A 15,759-nucleotide genomic window follows, 5' to 3' on the forward strand; every position below is an offset into this window, starting at 1 on the left:
CCTGCCCATGGGCACCTTGGCCAGGCCGTGGCTCCATACCCAGCTCAGCTCTGAGTCCCCTGTGCCCCCACAAGCACCCAAAACAAGCCCTGCCCATGGGGACACAGCAGCCAGGCTGTGGCTCCATGCCAAGCTCAGCTCCAAGCCCCACAGGCACCTGCCCCAAAGCAAACCCTGCCCATGGGCACCTTGGCCAGGCTGTGGCTCCATACCCAGCTCAGCTCCAAGCCCCACAAGCACCGACCCCAAAGCAAACCCTGCCCATGGGGACACAGTGTCCGTGCCACGCTGGCTGCCTCCAGCTGCACCCTGAGGTGCCACAGAGCAAAGGTTTTCCCAAAGCACTTCTGGATCTGAGGACAGGAGACACTGCAAAAGCCAGAGGCCTCACTTCTGACACAGGACACTCTGTGACCCTGCAGCCCAGCTGAAAGGAGAGGGACATGTCTTACAAATCTTCAGGGTCTTTATTGTCAGAATAGAAATTGCTTTATATAAAATAACAGTTTAAAAATAGCACTACCCTGCTCTCAGAATTAAATATACATATATATATGTACACACACACATAGATAGTGATAGAAAGAATAATTACCATTTTGCTATGTGATTATAAAACCAAACAAGATTAATACCGATTTCCAACCTATTCTGCCAAACCAGGGCAAGGGGATCTAAGAAATCCCACTGCCCGCCTTCCCATGGGAGCCCACCTGGGCACCACACTGGGATCTGGCTGGGCATCAGGCATCCCCTGTGCTGCCTGCACCGCCCAGCTCTCCTTGCCCCACCACTTGGCAGCAGATACTGAGACAACAGAAGCCCTCAGGGTGACACCATTGTAGGTTTTTTCTCTTGCAAAGCAGCCTGCCAAGGTCCAGGGGGGCTGTGCCATCCCAATTGCTCTGGGGCACACCAGGTGTCATGTCTGTCCAATGACCAGCCCTCCCACACTGTTTTGTCCCCTCACCCCAGACCTGCCATGGAACAACAACTGAACCCCTTGGCTCACAGCAGGGGCTTTGCTCAAGTTCCTTTTTGTGTGTTTTTAGGATTTTTGGGTTTTTAAATACAATCCATGCCCCCCGGGGGATTTTGCAATACAAGAACAAACACTGATGCTTTACGATAACCTAGCAATAACAATGTCATGTAGCTACTGTACATCCCTGTGCCCCACCAAGCACCGCAGCCCTCTGCTGGGATCACTTCTTGTTGGCAATCTGCTTTTCCAAGTCTTCAAGTCTGGCCGTCATCTGAGCAAGTGAACGTGCTAAGGAAACAGCGTGAGCCACACAGTCTGCTGGGCAAAGGGTTTGATCCCCTAATGGAGCCTAAGATTTCCCCTGCTCCCGTTTATCCATTCTTCCCTCCCCCATGTGGGCTCTGTCCTCAGCGGTCATGCACCCCAACAAGCCCAGGCATCACCCCAAAAGGATATTTTTCTCGGTCAGGCTCTGCAGGATGGCCACGGTGTTGGTCTGGAACTGCACCAGTGCCTCACACTCGCACGGGCTGCGGATCTCYGTCTCCCCTTTGCCCTCCTCTGTGACAGTGGGGTTTGGCTGCAGTCAGAGCCATGGCCCCACAGTGCCCRGCTTTCCCTTGCTCCCAGACAAGTCCCTTGTCCTTGCAGCCACCCACTGAGGCCGCACCTGAGCCTCAGGGCTCTCCTCACCACTTTGCCCTGTTTTTTCAGCCTCTCTGCTTTCTGCCAGGCTGCCCTGCTGGCCCAGCGAGCTCCCTGCCAGGCATCCTGCCAGGCAACCCACAGAGCTGTCACACACGTGGTCACAGTGTGCCAAGGACAGCCGGCGCTGAGCTTCACTTTCCTTTGAGCTGGGGTGGCAGGGGGCACGTTAACTCCACATCTGCAGCCCTGTGGGAGTCTCAAGGGCACTGGGGATCCCCAGCCTGTCCCAAAGTAGGGAAACCCTCACAGCAACCCTGCATGCAGCAGCAGCAGAAGCACAGGTCTGAACAAGGACACAGGCCACCTTCAGAGCTGGGGCAGCCTCCCTGAAGGCAGGGTGCCACTCCAACTTCTGCCCATGCAATGGCACAGGGGTGGTCGTTCACATTAATGCTTTTGTATTAACGCCCCATTTTTAAATTAATCCCTCCAGCTTCACTTTTTCCCCTTCCAAATCCCTCCCAAAGACCCACCTCTATACCCACAACAGCCTTGTGAGACCCTGAGACAGCCCAGGCTCACAGAAGCCCAGCTCAGCCTTGGGTGACACAGGGTGACAGACACAAACCACCCCACTGGCTCTGTGGGGACAGGATGGCCTTCCCTGCTTGGGGTCAAGTCCCCTGGTGTGGCCAGGAGCACCCACCTGGGCAGATATTCAGTGAGAAATTCTCCACAAGGTGGGTCATGGTGGTGAAGTCTGCTGAGTAGGAGAAGTGCTGCTCCACAGGCTCAGAGGCRATCGCTCTCAGCTCCTCTTCCACAGCTTTTCCAACACCCACRGCGAACATGACAATCCCTGCATGGCAAGGGCAGATCCTGAACACTGCGCTGGCCACCCCACAGCAAGCAGCCCCAGCCCAAAGGGAGCAAAGATGAGGATGCAGGATTTTCTCTGGGTTTCCCAAATACACAGCAGAAATTTGGGAAGGGCAGGCAGGGGCGTGGCAGCGCTGCAGTGGTGCAGGCTGCTGCATGAAGGATGCACCCTGCAACCACAACAAAGTCTGTCTGCCCTGGGCTGCAGCTCCCCAAGGCTGGATGCTGCAGCTTCTCCCTGAGACAGCCACCCCAAGGAACCATCCCAGGGTGACCAAAGCACTGGAATTTGGTGTTTCCCCCTTGTCCCTGCACCTGATTCCTTTGCTCTCCTGGCCCATTCAGAGATGTCATCCTGGGAGCGTCCATCTGTGAAGACGAGCCCGATTCTGGGGATGTTGTGGGAGAGAGGCCTGGCGCCTTCCAGCTCGGAGAAGCTGTGCTCCACCATGTGCTTGAGGGCAAGGCCTGTCATGGTGCCTTTCTCCATGTACTCCACATCCATCACTGCCTTCTTGATCTCATCCTTGCTGTGGTACTTGTTGAGGGGGAACTCGGTGCGGACGCGGCTGGAGTACTGCACCAATCCCACCCGTGTGCCGTGGGGGGACACCTCCAGCAGGTCCACGATGCGGTTCACAAACTGCTTCACCAGCTCAAAGTTTTGGGGCCGGACACTCTTGGAACCGTCGATCACCATCACCAGGTCGACGTGCCCAGCTCCACACTCTGCAGGCACAGGGGGAAGGTGAGAGAGGAACGGCCGGACCGTGGGCACCATCAGAGTGAAGGTGTGTGGGGCTGAGCTTTGGCACTTCAGGACACTGTGGGAACACACTGAAACTGCAGCCAGGAAGACCATGCCCATGGGATTCAGCCCAAAAACCTCCACTGACACCCCAACACCCCATGAAAGTCTTTCCTAGGTTTCTCTTTTCCTGAATCTTTCCTCAAAGCTGTTGTATTTTATGTGCCCTGTCTCTGAGGCCACAAGCATCCGTCTCCTGACTGCTCCCCCAACCACAGCCAGCTCTCCACCCTCTTTCAGCCTAACTTAGAGTGAGGACAGAACCCCTCAGCCCAGTTTCAGCTGAGCCCYCTCTAGGAGCACAGAGCCCAGATGAGAAGAATATCAGAGCTGTGTCCCAGTACTCACTGCTGCACGTCTTGCCGTCGGCCTGGAGCTGCTGGCCCTCAGGGCACACACAGTGGTAGGAGCTCTCTGTGCTCACACACTTGAACTCACAGCCGTGATCCACCCCGTTGCAGAGGTCGGTGGCTGGAAGACAAGCCAAGGGGATGGGGTTATCCCCATTCAGATGGGGTGGTCTGGGAACAGCCCTTCTCCTGGGGACATAAAGGCACGTGCTGTATGCACAGCCTGTGCCATGCAGCACACTGGGACCTACCCCTGCAGGATTTGCTGTCAGGCTGCAGCGTGAAGCCGCTGCGGCAGCGACAGTAGTGCCCGTTGGGGATGCTCACACACTCGTGCTGGCAGCTGTGGTTTCCAAAGCTGCAGTAATCAATCACTGGGGAGAGAAGGAGAGCGATGGCAGAAAGAAAAAGACAAGAGGAGAGAGGGAACGAGAGTCAAAGGAAGAAGGGACAGGGAAGGAGACAGTCACTTACTAATGCAGCTCCTCTTGTTGTGGCTGAGGTAGTAGCCTGGCCGGCAGCGGCACGAGTACGACCCCCGCACGCTGACACAGTGGTGCTGACAGCCGTGCCTCCCGTCTGCACACGCATCGATGGCTGCAGGGGAACAGGACACCATCACCCTCCTGTGCCAGCCTCCCTGGGGCAGCAGGGCAGGACTGCTCCAGGGCTTTGAAGCAGCTCCCAGCACCACGAAACAAGAAGGAAAAGTGCTGGTGTGGTGCTCAGACCAACTAACACCACTTTGCACTTAAATCCAGGGACAAAGCACTGCACACTTGGATGCTGGTTCACACTTGTGAACCCTCTGGTACTCCCTGCCCAGACCCCCTCAGCTGATGGGCAGCTGGTTATGCCCATATAAGTGCCAAGTGTCCCATCTCAGAGAAGCAGCCAGGATTTAGCAATGCTGAGTATCTGCAGTCATTACAGCCCCTGGAGGTGATGGACCCAGTGAACAGAGCACCCAGGCTGCTGCTGGGCTCTCTGGGTTGTCTGTTGTGTTCCAGCTGCCCTCCATGGGACCCGTAACTACAAGCACCCTATGAAAGTTCAGATAATAAAACAGGTTTTTACGGGAACAGGTCTTTCCATCCACATTGAGCTTGTAGCCTGGGTTGCACTCGCAGTAGAAGGAGCCAGGGGTGCTGACRCAGGTGTGCTGGCAGCCGTGCTCCCGCTCCACGCACATGTCCACCCCTGCAAGACAAAATGGCCATCAGAGTGCCCCACAGGCATGCCGGGCACATGGAGACCCTGGCTCTGCCATATACCCTGTCCCTGAAGCAGAAGCCAGTGTRACAACCCACAGAGCCCCAGCCCTGCCAACCTCAGTGCTCACCCAGTGCACAGACATGGACACTGTGCAGTGCCTCCTCATTGGGGAGCTTGTTTCCTTTTCACACTGCTCCTGGCATGGGCAGCCACCCCAAACACCCTTCTGAAGGTCACCTTAAAGTCTAGGTGAGAACCACATACAAGGGCTCCCCCTTGTCACTCCGCAGGAGCGGCTTTCACCCACCGCAAAGCTTGTCCTGGAACTGCTTGGCAAACTGCTGGATGAGCTCAAAGGACTCCACCAGGAAGACGTGCTCCTCCAGTGGYGGTGAGGCCATGGCCCGCAGAGAGTTCATGTCTGCCCGCTGGATTCCCACAGCGTAGATCTCGATGCCAGCGTTCCGGGCCTGGGTGGCCACCTCGGTGACACGGTCCTGGGGCCGCCCRTCCGTCACGATGATGGCGATGCGGGGGATCCTCTTGTGCGGAGGGCGCGCGCCCTCCTGCGTGCTGAAGGCCACGTTCATGGCGTACTGGATGGCCAGCCCCGTCATGGTGCCCTGGGCTAGYGGGATGATGCTGTTGATGGCCCTCTCCATGTCTGCCCGCGTGAAGAAGGTCTTGAGGGAGAAGATGTTCTGCACCTGGCTGGAGTACTGGATCACCCCCACCCGCGTGGCGTTGGGACCCACGTCCAGGTTGCCGATGATGTCTATCATGAAGCGCCGCATGGTCTCGAACTCGAAGGGCCGAACGCTGCGGGAGCTGTCGATCACAAACACGATGTCCAGGGGACCCGTCCTGCACTTCAGTGCTAAGGAGAAGGCAAAGAGAAGGCTCAGTCCTGGGGCTGTCTGCAGGGAACAGAGAGATCTCTGCACAGTGATGGGGCCCACTCATGAGGGATGGATAGAACAGGCTGGGGCAGTCCCCGCAGACCAGTACCTTCCCACTGCCCAGTAAATCCACAGAAGGTGGTGGCAGAGCAGAAGCAGAAGAAGAATGTGTTCCCAGCAGTCTGGGGAGACATACCCTGGCTGTGGCTGTGGATTGTTGTGGTTTTTTGGGGGCAGAAAATGAGACAGAAAAAGAAAAGCTAAGGCCACACACTWGGCTGAGACTGAACCAAAGAGCCTCTCTTGGACATAAAGATGTTACTTCCAGTGCAAACTGGGAGAGTGCTTAGCAAGTGAAATGTTGATGAACATATTTTGTTTGCCTTGTTTGCACCCAAGCTTGGGAGAATTGAGCCCTAATCACAAGGAAACACTGTGGGTCCCTTTGGGATGATGCCAATCTCAGTTGCACTGAGGGTCTCTGAGACATACCCGCTCCTTTCTCCACTTGGTGCCTTCACTGTTTTTAAACTAAAATTGATTTAGATCCCTCTGCCCTGGGAGGAGAGAGGCTGGTACCTCTGGGTTTGCTTTGTCCCCTGCACCTGGAGAGTCAAGCAAGGACAAGGCTTCCCCTCACCCCTCTGCCTCCTGCTGAGGTCACAGCCCATGGGCAGGAGGGGAACAAGCCCTGACCTGAGCCACATCAAAGCTGAGGATGTGCCCAGAGCAAGCAGCACCAGAGGCCCCCACCATGCCAGGCTCAGGCTCAGGCTCGCACCCACTGGGGCAGCACTGGGACATTTGGGTCCCACTACCGGGGGGATCCTCTATTCTCCTGGGGATGCTGCCAAAGAAGAGGCATCACGTGCCCCCCATATCACACAGCAAAGTGTCCTCCAAGGGCTCCACTGCCCCGAAGTTCTCACATCTCTCCCCTCCAGGCACTCCCCACCAGCCAGAGCTCACCTGCAGGTTTTGGCCTGGCTTCCAGTGCTGTCAGCAGAAGCAGGAGAGGGGCAACAGGCAGCAGTTTCATCGTGGCTCTGCAAGACCACATCGTTCCAGGGCTGGGAGGATGCACTGCAGGGAGAAGACAAGGTRCAATCAGTGCYGAGGATGGGCTGAGCCACAGGGCAMCCTTYACCTGTGCTGGGTGTCCCCAGGCAGCACCAAAAACCCTAAGCAGCAGCAGTTTTGACAGATCCACTCCCAAACTTCTCTGAACCCACGTGGAATCTTTCCCGTTCCAAGGACTGGCAGTCTCAGCACAGCTCAATTTCATTACAGTAGCAGCACTCTGCCAAAGGGTCTGATTTTCTGCTCTGGGTGGAGCTGGCCGTGGGACAAGCTTTATTTTCACTTGCAAACCAGGCAGATGGGATGTTCAGCCAAATGCTTTTCTCCTGACTGTGTGGCTGTTCTCTGCAGCCAGTGGAGGGTGGGAAAGCTGCACCCAGGGATGCAGCCTTCCTGATACTCCTGCATGGGAAGAGAAGCCCCTGGATGAAACACCAGCACAGATAAAACCTGCTCAGAAGTCTCTCAAAGTCCCTGGCAAAGATAATTTTTCCAAGAAGTTCCATTCTCTGCCTGTTTCCATACTTTCTTGRGACAGCAGAAGCCTTTGCAGGCAGAGGGTGTGATGGTGCTCGTGTTGGTGGGCTCACAGCCCTTCCCCWGGGCAGGTGCTGGGTGAAGCATTGCCAGCCTGCTGCTCTCCTTCACATCACCTCAGGGTCCCCACGACTTGGTCACCAGCACTCTGCAGCTCTCCCTGCCCTAAAGGCTTTTTCAAGGGATGCTCTGGACCTCAACAGTTTTTTCGTGTCTTTAGGGTGGGAACATTGGGGGAAAATATATTTAAACTTGTTACCCAAAACCTCATCTTGTCACTTCTCTCCCTCCCCACCCACCTCTGTGTTGTCTTGCCTTGCCTTGCCTTTCCTGGCTCCTGCAGGGACAAGGATTTATTTAGTTCATTTTTATTCCAGCTCTGGTTGGAAACCCAAGGTGTTAGGGATGGAAATGCCACAAATAATGTGGCCCTCCCCAGGAAACGTGCAGTGCCAGAACTGGGCACAGATACTGGAAGGGTGCTTTAAAAAAAAAAAAACCACAAAAATTCATTTTATCGGTAGTTATCAGTGTGTATTTATTTAGCCCCAGGAGGTCCCAGTTGTAATTCATCACCAGGGTTGCTGTTTAATTGCTCAGTGGTTACGTGCAGCCCTGAACACCACGTCTTTGATAGCAGGGACACTGATAATASGTTTCACAGCTGCATCTTAAAACTGTCTCCAGACTCAGTGTTCACACCTGGAAAACTGTATTAAAGAATCAGGAGGACAGAAAAGGGGCAGACAAGAGGAAACTGGGATGGAGAATACCTGTCTCAAAGGGAGAGACGTGGCCTTTGCCTGGAGGTGAGCAACCTACCAGCCCAGGACACAGAGAATCCTCAGCAGCACCAGGAAATTCTGCAGAACCGTGCAGGGGAAGGACCAGTGGGATTGCTCTGGCTGAGGGGATGAGTGGGGAYGGCAGCCTGATAGGGCTTTTCCAGGAAACCATGGAGCAGAGCTTTGCTTTRTGGCCAGGATTACTCAGACACCTGTGTCCCCTCAGCACATGTGAGCAGAGAGGCAGACAGTTCCTCTTACAGACAGTTCCTCTTACCCCAGCCTCATTTCCCCATTATTTAGCAGACTCTTTTTCCAGTGCTGCTTATTTCCTGGGAGAAAGCACTCACTAACCTCCAAATATTTTTGGGATAGCTATGCCTCCTAGAACATTTCTGCAGCTCTCTGCTCTCCACGCCTCCCTGCAGTGGCAGGCTGCTATGGAGCCTGTGTCTCACAGCATCCAGGGAGCTTCAAAGACAGCCCAGAAGGAGGAATGAGCTGTCGGGCCAGGAACCAAGAAGGAGAAAACCAGTTCACGACTGATCTATTTTTAACAGCATCTCAGCTTTGGAGGAAATCTTGGCACTCCTCACAGCTGGAAGGGCTGATGCTGCCTGGACAGGGCAGAGCGTGGCAGCTCAGCYATATATTCAGTGCTGGTCCTGGCAGCAGAGACCAGTCTGGGACAGTGTTCTGGCCCCCCATTCAATGTAACACCCAGCCCTGCCCCAGCAGAGGATGGGGCAACAAAGATGATGGGACAGATGTGCCCCAGTCTCTCTCTCACCACCCCTCACCTGCCAACTTCCCTCTACCTGCACTTCCCTGGGGTTAACTTACATCCTATAGAGGGACTCCCCACACCCTGAGGGATCCCACAGCACCCCCTCCAAGCCCRTGCAGGAGTGGGAGGGAGATGGGTGGGAAGTGACCGGCTGGCAGGCAGGTGCTACCAGGCAAGGCAAACACGGCACCGGCTGCAGCGCCAGAGACCTTGAGATAACACTGAGCTATAAAGGAAAAAAGGTGCAGGCAGRGTGAGTGCTGCTGCCTGGGCTGGCTCAGCCGAGCTCTGCAGATGAGCTGAGAGGGGCACTTGAACTCTTCCTGACATTTCTGAGCGACACAGGGAGAAACAGTTATTGCTTTTCACTGCTGAAGGAGATGGTCAGCACATGCAGCAAGGAGGGTGACCAAGGGGAGAGCCACATGTGAGGGCAGAAGAGTCACCTCCTSCACCTCCTCTCGACTCTCGTCGTGAGCTCAGCCAAGGAGGACATGGAGATGGATCCCCAGAGACAGACAGGTAAGCCAGCACACCTTCCCTGGGCACCTCCACCGGCAATGCTGCTCCCCAGGGCAATTGCATCCCTCCCTGCTCYGCTGCTTGTCCGTCTGCTCTCCCTGCCAAGTGCTGAGTCTTAGGAAAAACAGCCGCTTCAGGTTTCAGTGTGGCCTCCTTGGCAGCTCTCTCCTGGCTACAGGTTAACAGAAATACTCTGAATATTCCCCTTCATCTGGTTCATCCAGATGGTGGCAGGTTGGACCTGGGYACCTCCTCCCTYGGGCAAAGCCAAAGGACAGGGCACRGCAGGGAGCAGAGTGAGGAATGCTGCCAGCTCCCTATCCTTCTTGCTGTTACAGGGATGGAGCTTTCTGYATCAAATGTAGAGTGGGTGAAGCAGATGGAGAAAGGAGGGGTGGCAGTGCAGCCCAGGAAAAGCCCTGACGGTAGTGTCACAAGGAGGAAAGCAGGTTCTGGACTAAGGCTATGGAGTCATGAGCTGGGTCACAGGAACAACCACATGCACGATTTCATACGTACAGGCACATCAGCCTCTAGCTGAGATTTCTGTTTATGGCAAAAATTACAGGGCTCCAGCCCCCCTCTGGGCTTGGCAGACCTTTGGCACATTGTGGGAGTGGCAGCATCTAACCAGGCAGTTCTGGGAGGCAGAAATTCAACTCCCACATCAATTTTATTTGATGAAAGTGACAAAAAACCCGATCAAAATATGGCCAGGAGTCTCAACCCTGAGTCCTTTTGCTTAGGGGTCCTGAGTTCTGCCAGCACAACAGCAGAAAGAATGCAAGAGCATCCTCTTGCTGGAGGATGGAGAGAAAAATTGTGATGTCCTCAGCAGGACAGCAATTCATCATCCTTCAGGTCCTTGCCTGACAGAAAGGCTGCTCAAAAATGCACGTGGGACCACGGGAGAAAGACTGATGTGTATCTTGCCCCAGGGAACAATGAAGCAACCAGAGCTTCCTGGAGAGATGCAGACAGTTTTCATCATCCTGAAGGCACCTCTCGATGCCAAACTTTGCTGTAGAAATATGGATGAATTGCTGGCACATTGTCCATGGATTTGCAAGACATGCAAGCAGTGTGAAAGGGTGAGGCCCGGGACAGCCCTGGAGCTGGATCCACCCTGTCCTGGAGGGCTGCCCAAAGGTTGTTTCTCCCAGCATAATCCCCAGTCTCAAGGTGCTCTCTGCTTGCAATGTGCTCATCCCTCAGTGCTACCTCTACTGCCCACAAGCACTGAATCCACCTTCAGGACCAYTTCAGAGGCAGTGTGGACCTTACACTCCATCACAGCATCAAAATCTCAATGCTCATCCCCCACAGCAGCTGAGTGATGAGTGGCAAATCCAACCAGAGAGAACAGCAGTGCAGTTTTCAGAGCAAGGAAGAGTCAGGGAGCGCAAGCWCACTAAGACCATGGCAATGGCACGAATTTCCAGCCCAAAAGGGCTTTTTYCCCCTCCTTTAAGGACTGATGTGTCCTTGGTTTTTCCCAAACTCATGAAAGAACCGGAGCAGACTCTTTCCAGGACACCACAGTGCTCTCCAGTTACAACACCACGGCAGCTTTACTGGGCCAAGTGCCACCTGGATGGACATGTTGTTTGAAAAACAAGGCTGTATTTCTCAAACAGCGCATGAAGGCTCCAAACCCAACAGGAGTAAATCAGCAGGAGTGCTGTAACAGGAAAACCTTGCTGGATGCAGAAGGAACTTCTCTTTCGCTCCACTTGCTCCCCACAAATGCCTATTCCCCATTTTATGGGATCTGCTCCTATATATTCACAGGAARGGAAGGAGAAAAACAGGTTTCTTGACCAGGTCCATTTGCAGGCTGAGTAACAGATGTCTTTGACTCACAGCTCATGGACTTCTACAAGTCCTGACATGACATTTGAAGACCCCTTGAGAGGGAAATTCTGGGTGTAGCAATGGACAGAGCATCCCCTTCTAGATGTTCTCCACAACAGCACCTGGAGTCTTTCTCTGCCATCAATCTGTCTCTAAAAGACCTCCCAGTGCTCTGCAACTCACCTGGCAGGAAAACTTCTTGCCTGAAACAGTCTGTACCTGGGCTGCTTCGGAAACAGCTGCCACGAATAAAAGCTGCATTCACTCACAAATTAAAATGTTAAAGGTCTAGCCAAGAGGAACACACGTCTGCCAAATCTCCTTGTTCARCTAATCATGTCAGAGATGGCTCCTGTTTCAGGACTGCTGATGCCATTTCTCTGTTCCTCTGTGCCCCACTCGAGACCTTTAGGCTACTCTTGTCCCCTGAGCTGCACAGCAGGAAAACCTCAGTCCACCTCCTAACTGTGATTTTAAATAAAACTGGAGAGATCTTGGAATACTTGGATTTTGATGAAGAGTGATCGACAGGGAACAGATCCACCTTACTCACTCTTTTTAAAAAGCAAATGGTCTTCTGCAAACAGGTCCTTGGAGGACAGCTGGGCAGGGCCAAGAGACTTCAAACTTTGGAGAGARGGATGTCCGGGCCATCCAGAAGCTGACGCAGCAATCCACTCCCCAAGTTCTTGTTTTGGGAGGAAGGTGTTAGAGAGCATTTTTTCCCCAGAAATATGCATGTTCAACCACAAAGGAAAAGAGTCATGGCCCAGATCAGCTACTGGGCTGGTGCAGAGYTCGTCAGCTGAGCTCCTGATGCAGCAGAGCTGGTATGAGATTGATAGTTACTAGCAGGACATCTGYCTCCCAGACCTGCTGGGACCACTATCCCCAGCTGACCTCCAGGAAGTTTACATGGCACAGATGACCACAGAGACCGCCTGCTATTCCAGCCCCRCAATCATAGATTCACTGCCTGACCTCCTTCTCTAAATTTTTATATCATATTTCTCACTCTAGAGATGTGACTCAATGTGTTGGCATAAGAAAAYACGCCAGGAGAATATTCCTGTGCCTCTCCTCTTTATCCTACCSCTCCTGCTATGTGTTTAATTGAAATAGCAGAAAGTGAGGAGCGCTTGGCGGCTGCGGAAAGGCACGCAGAGACTTTTTGTCCCTCCTCAGAACAAAAAAGTAAGTTTTATGTAGATACTTTTCACAGGAAGAATCTCAAAGGAAATGTCTCACACCTAACCACAGCTTCCACATGCCTCTGGCAGCAGGAGAACTGCTGTCCTGGGACAGGGATGTTGTCACCCCTTAGGAGATGCACCAGAGAAGAGCTTCACACAGTGGGCTGTGGCCTCCCTTCTGCCATGCTGAAGAGCAGGTAACACTTTGGGGAAGCCATCCAAGTCCAGGAGGAGCTGTGAATTCCCAAAKGCAGTGTTTTTCCATTTGTGGACCCTGCCTAATTTTCCAGCCCACACACTCTTGTAGAGTGAGTTACCTCTGCTATCAACAGATCTGCTCCCACTGGCTCCTGCCATAGACCATGGACTCCTATGGGCCCACAGATCACATTGGCAAAGCAGCACAACACTGCCCAGAGACAGAAAAGCTGAAGTGTGGAGAGAAACTGAGTTACTGCCACCTCTCTTCAAGGGACAACAGCAGAGCCTTATGGATTTCCCTGGTGGGCACCAGAGGGACCAGGTTAGTGATGGAYTCACATGAGCAAGCAGGGGCTTGCAAGGCAAGAGGATCAGAAGTGTGCAGATAGACAGGCAAAGGCACAATTAGTGGGGAAGATGTATCCAGATTCCAGCAAAAGATGCCAGGAAGGACAAGCTGTGTGAGAACCACAAAAGCTTCGACACAGGATCAGGCACAGCAGGCTGTAGYATCCCACAAGAAAACCTTGCCATCGCTGTGGACCAGTGTCTGGAGTCTCCTGAGCACACACCTGTACTCTCTCCTTTTTTAACAGAGCTGGTTTAAAATCCTTTCCATTTAGCCAAGACAAGAGAGAACCAAAGCCTTCTAAGAGYTAAAGACATTACTTGGCACCTAAAGGTACATCTATGCTGTGAGTACCTACARAGAGGCAACACTCTCCAGCCCACAGCAGGTAACAGAGAGCACTGAATCAGGGTGCCTGTACCCAGCAGCTCAGTGGAGCCCTTATGGTGGCAGCTCCCAACAGAGCCCAAGTGCTCAATTTGCTACTGTTTGGGCCCAAAGTGGAGAAAACACGATTACTGAGAGGTAATGACAAGTGTCAGGAGCCACTCAGCCTCCTGGCTCGGCTGGAGGAGACATCTGGCACAAGAGGGCCCAACTGCTTCTGGGGGAGCAGCTGACTTTTATAAGTTTCTTTATAAACACCACTCCATCTATTTCTTTTTGTCRTGTTTTTTCTAGGTCCCATTTATTCCCTCATGGTAGGGCTTGTCTATAAATCCCATGTGTGTGCAGATAGAAACACTACTTATCTCSCCTCCATATTTCAGCCCTATTCATCAGGAATTTGTAAATGGCATTTTATGAGTGCTGAGTTTTTAACAAGGCAGGCACGCTGCTCCACAGCGAACAAAGGGSCCCCTATTGGAAACTTTAAAGATGTTTAAACAAAGACTTCTCTTGAAAACCTTTAACCCCTAATGCCAACCTCAAGGGAAACTCTATGTTATGAGCAATCGGAGCACAAACATCTTCTGTGACCGCAGATTGCCTACAACGGGCTGCCTTGTTAGCCACGGCTCCTCCGTTTGGGCAGCTCCCGAGCCCATCTCGTACTGTGCACATACGGTTTCTTTAATTCTTCAACAACAAATGYGAGTTACAACTTCCACCAAAAAATCAACAACAGCTTTTTCCAATTGGACGCGGCAATACCCTGGCTGCTTTGATGAGAAGTGTTGTTTTACTGCAAAAAAAACACCAAAATCTGTTGCATGGTTTCCAGATGGGAATTTGCATTTTGGATGAGGCCGGATTTATCCGTCTCCTGGTGGCAAATATCGGGGCTGAGATCTGAGAGCAGATTTCCCCCCCCCACACACCTTTTGGCTGATATCAACACCAATCTAATGAATTCTTGAAGAGATCACAATAACCTCTTCTGAAATGCAGTTGCTACTTGTTATTGATAACCTGTATGCTCACTAACTGGAATCAATTGCTCCCATCCTTGAAACAAGAAGCAAACACTTTACTATTAAGAGATGCTACAGAGGGTCCCACAGCAAGGGAACCCAAAGGAAGAACGTCATAATAATTTTATAAATAAGCAAAATGAAGCAAAAATCCTCTGAGTTTAAGCAAAAGAGATGAAGCCCTGTGCCTCCTCTCAGAGTTGGGGCTCAGAACAGACCCCTCCCGTGGATCCCTCTCCCTCAGTCACACTGCACACATGTGGTGGCTTCCATTGACACAGGACAGTCCCCGTTCCCTGCCAGCTCCTCAACCACACCAGCTCCCACTCTGAATGGATTCAGCAGCTCTCTGCACCACAGCAAAGGCTGTCCCTGCAGAACGAGGGGCAAAACCCCAGCAGAGCACACACAACCACACGGTGAATCTGCTCAGCTCCGCTTACCTCACATGGGYGCGTGTCCACACAAACATGATAAGCGCAGAATAATCTGATTTTCCAAACAAGTTTTCCCGTGTAATTGCTTGGAACAGAAGTGCCCAAAGCTAATTTTATCTTGTGAAACGGCTGGAATGATAAGCCGAAGGTGGGTGATTGCTTGTGCAAACGAGTATGCACAGACCCAATTTTCCAGTCGTGCAGAAAAGATGCATATCAAACTCAGGGTACACTTCTGAGCTTATCTTTCTGCACSATCTCGATCTTCTGTTGCTCAGTACGCCTTGCCCAGGTGTACCAAACCTCTCTGCTAAGAGATCCCCGGTTGTATAAGCAGGGACCTGCCCAACAGGTAGGCAAAAGGTGAGCAGGGCAGGCAGGCTGAGCCATCCCGACAGTGTGGAGGAGTTCACATCCTCGCACAGCACCGAGGGACCGAGCGGGTGCCGTGCCCCGACTGCCCCACCGAACACACCCCGTGTGGCCGGGGGTCGGGAAGGCTCCAGCCCACAGAGGAGGGAAAAAAATCCTTTGGGGCAAAGGCTCTGCTCTTCCCTTCCTCCCGGCTTTGCTTTCTGCTCCCGACGCCCAGGATCGCCGCTCCCCTTCCTGCCAGCCCCGCTCCAAGGAAAAGCCCCCTCGGAGGCTGCCAATCTCCGCGGCAGCGTTCGGCGGGCCGGGACCGGGGCCGGGAYCGGGACCGGGRCCGGACTCACCCGCACCCTCCTCACCCTCCTCCTCTCTCTTTCCTTCCCGCAGGAGCGGCGGTGCCCGCGGAGCCCCTCACTCACCCGTGCCGGGCGCGGAGCCGCTCG

The 15,759-nt window shown here is 53.4% G+C and overlaps 1 protein-coding gene across 1 annotated transcript; it reads right to left on the bottom strand.

Annotated features, from left to right (window-relative positions):
- Positions 1-249: 249 nt before the first annotated feature.
- MATN4 (matrilin 4) lies at positions 250-15,752 on the bottom strand. Its single transcript, XM_057378384.1, has 11 exons — positions 15,736-15,752; positions 6,754-6,867; positions 5,193-5,762; positions 4,748-4,870; positions 4,145-4,267; positions 3,922-4,044; positions 3,669-3,791; positions 2,828-3,241; positions 2,340-2,492; positions 1,442-1,546; positions 250-1,264 (listed from the first exon to the last, which is right to left on the bottom strand). Exons 2-11 carry the CDS (start codon positions 6,842-6,844, stop codon positions 1,206-1,208), a joined length of 1,884 nt encoding a protein of 627 aa, XP_057234367.1. The 5' UTR covers positions 6,845-6,867; positions 15,736-15,752; the 3' UTR covers positions 250-1,205.
- Positions 15,753-15,759: the final 7 nt, after the last annotated feature.

Source organism: Malurus melanocephalus, unplaced genomic scaffold (genome assembly GCF_030028575.1).
Source record: "Malurus melanocephalus ecotype Western Australia unplaced genomic scaffold, MMel_1.1 scaffold_356, whole genome shotgun sequence".
Classification (NCBI taxonomy): domain Eukaryota; kingdom Metazoa; phylum Chordata; class Aves; order Passeriformes; family Maluridae; genus Malurus; species Malurus melanocephalus.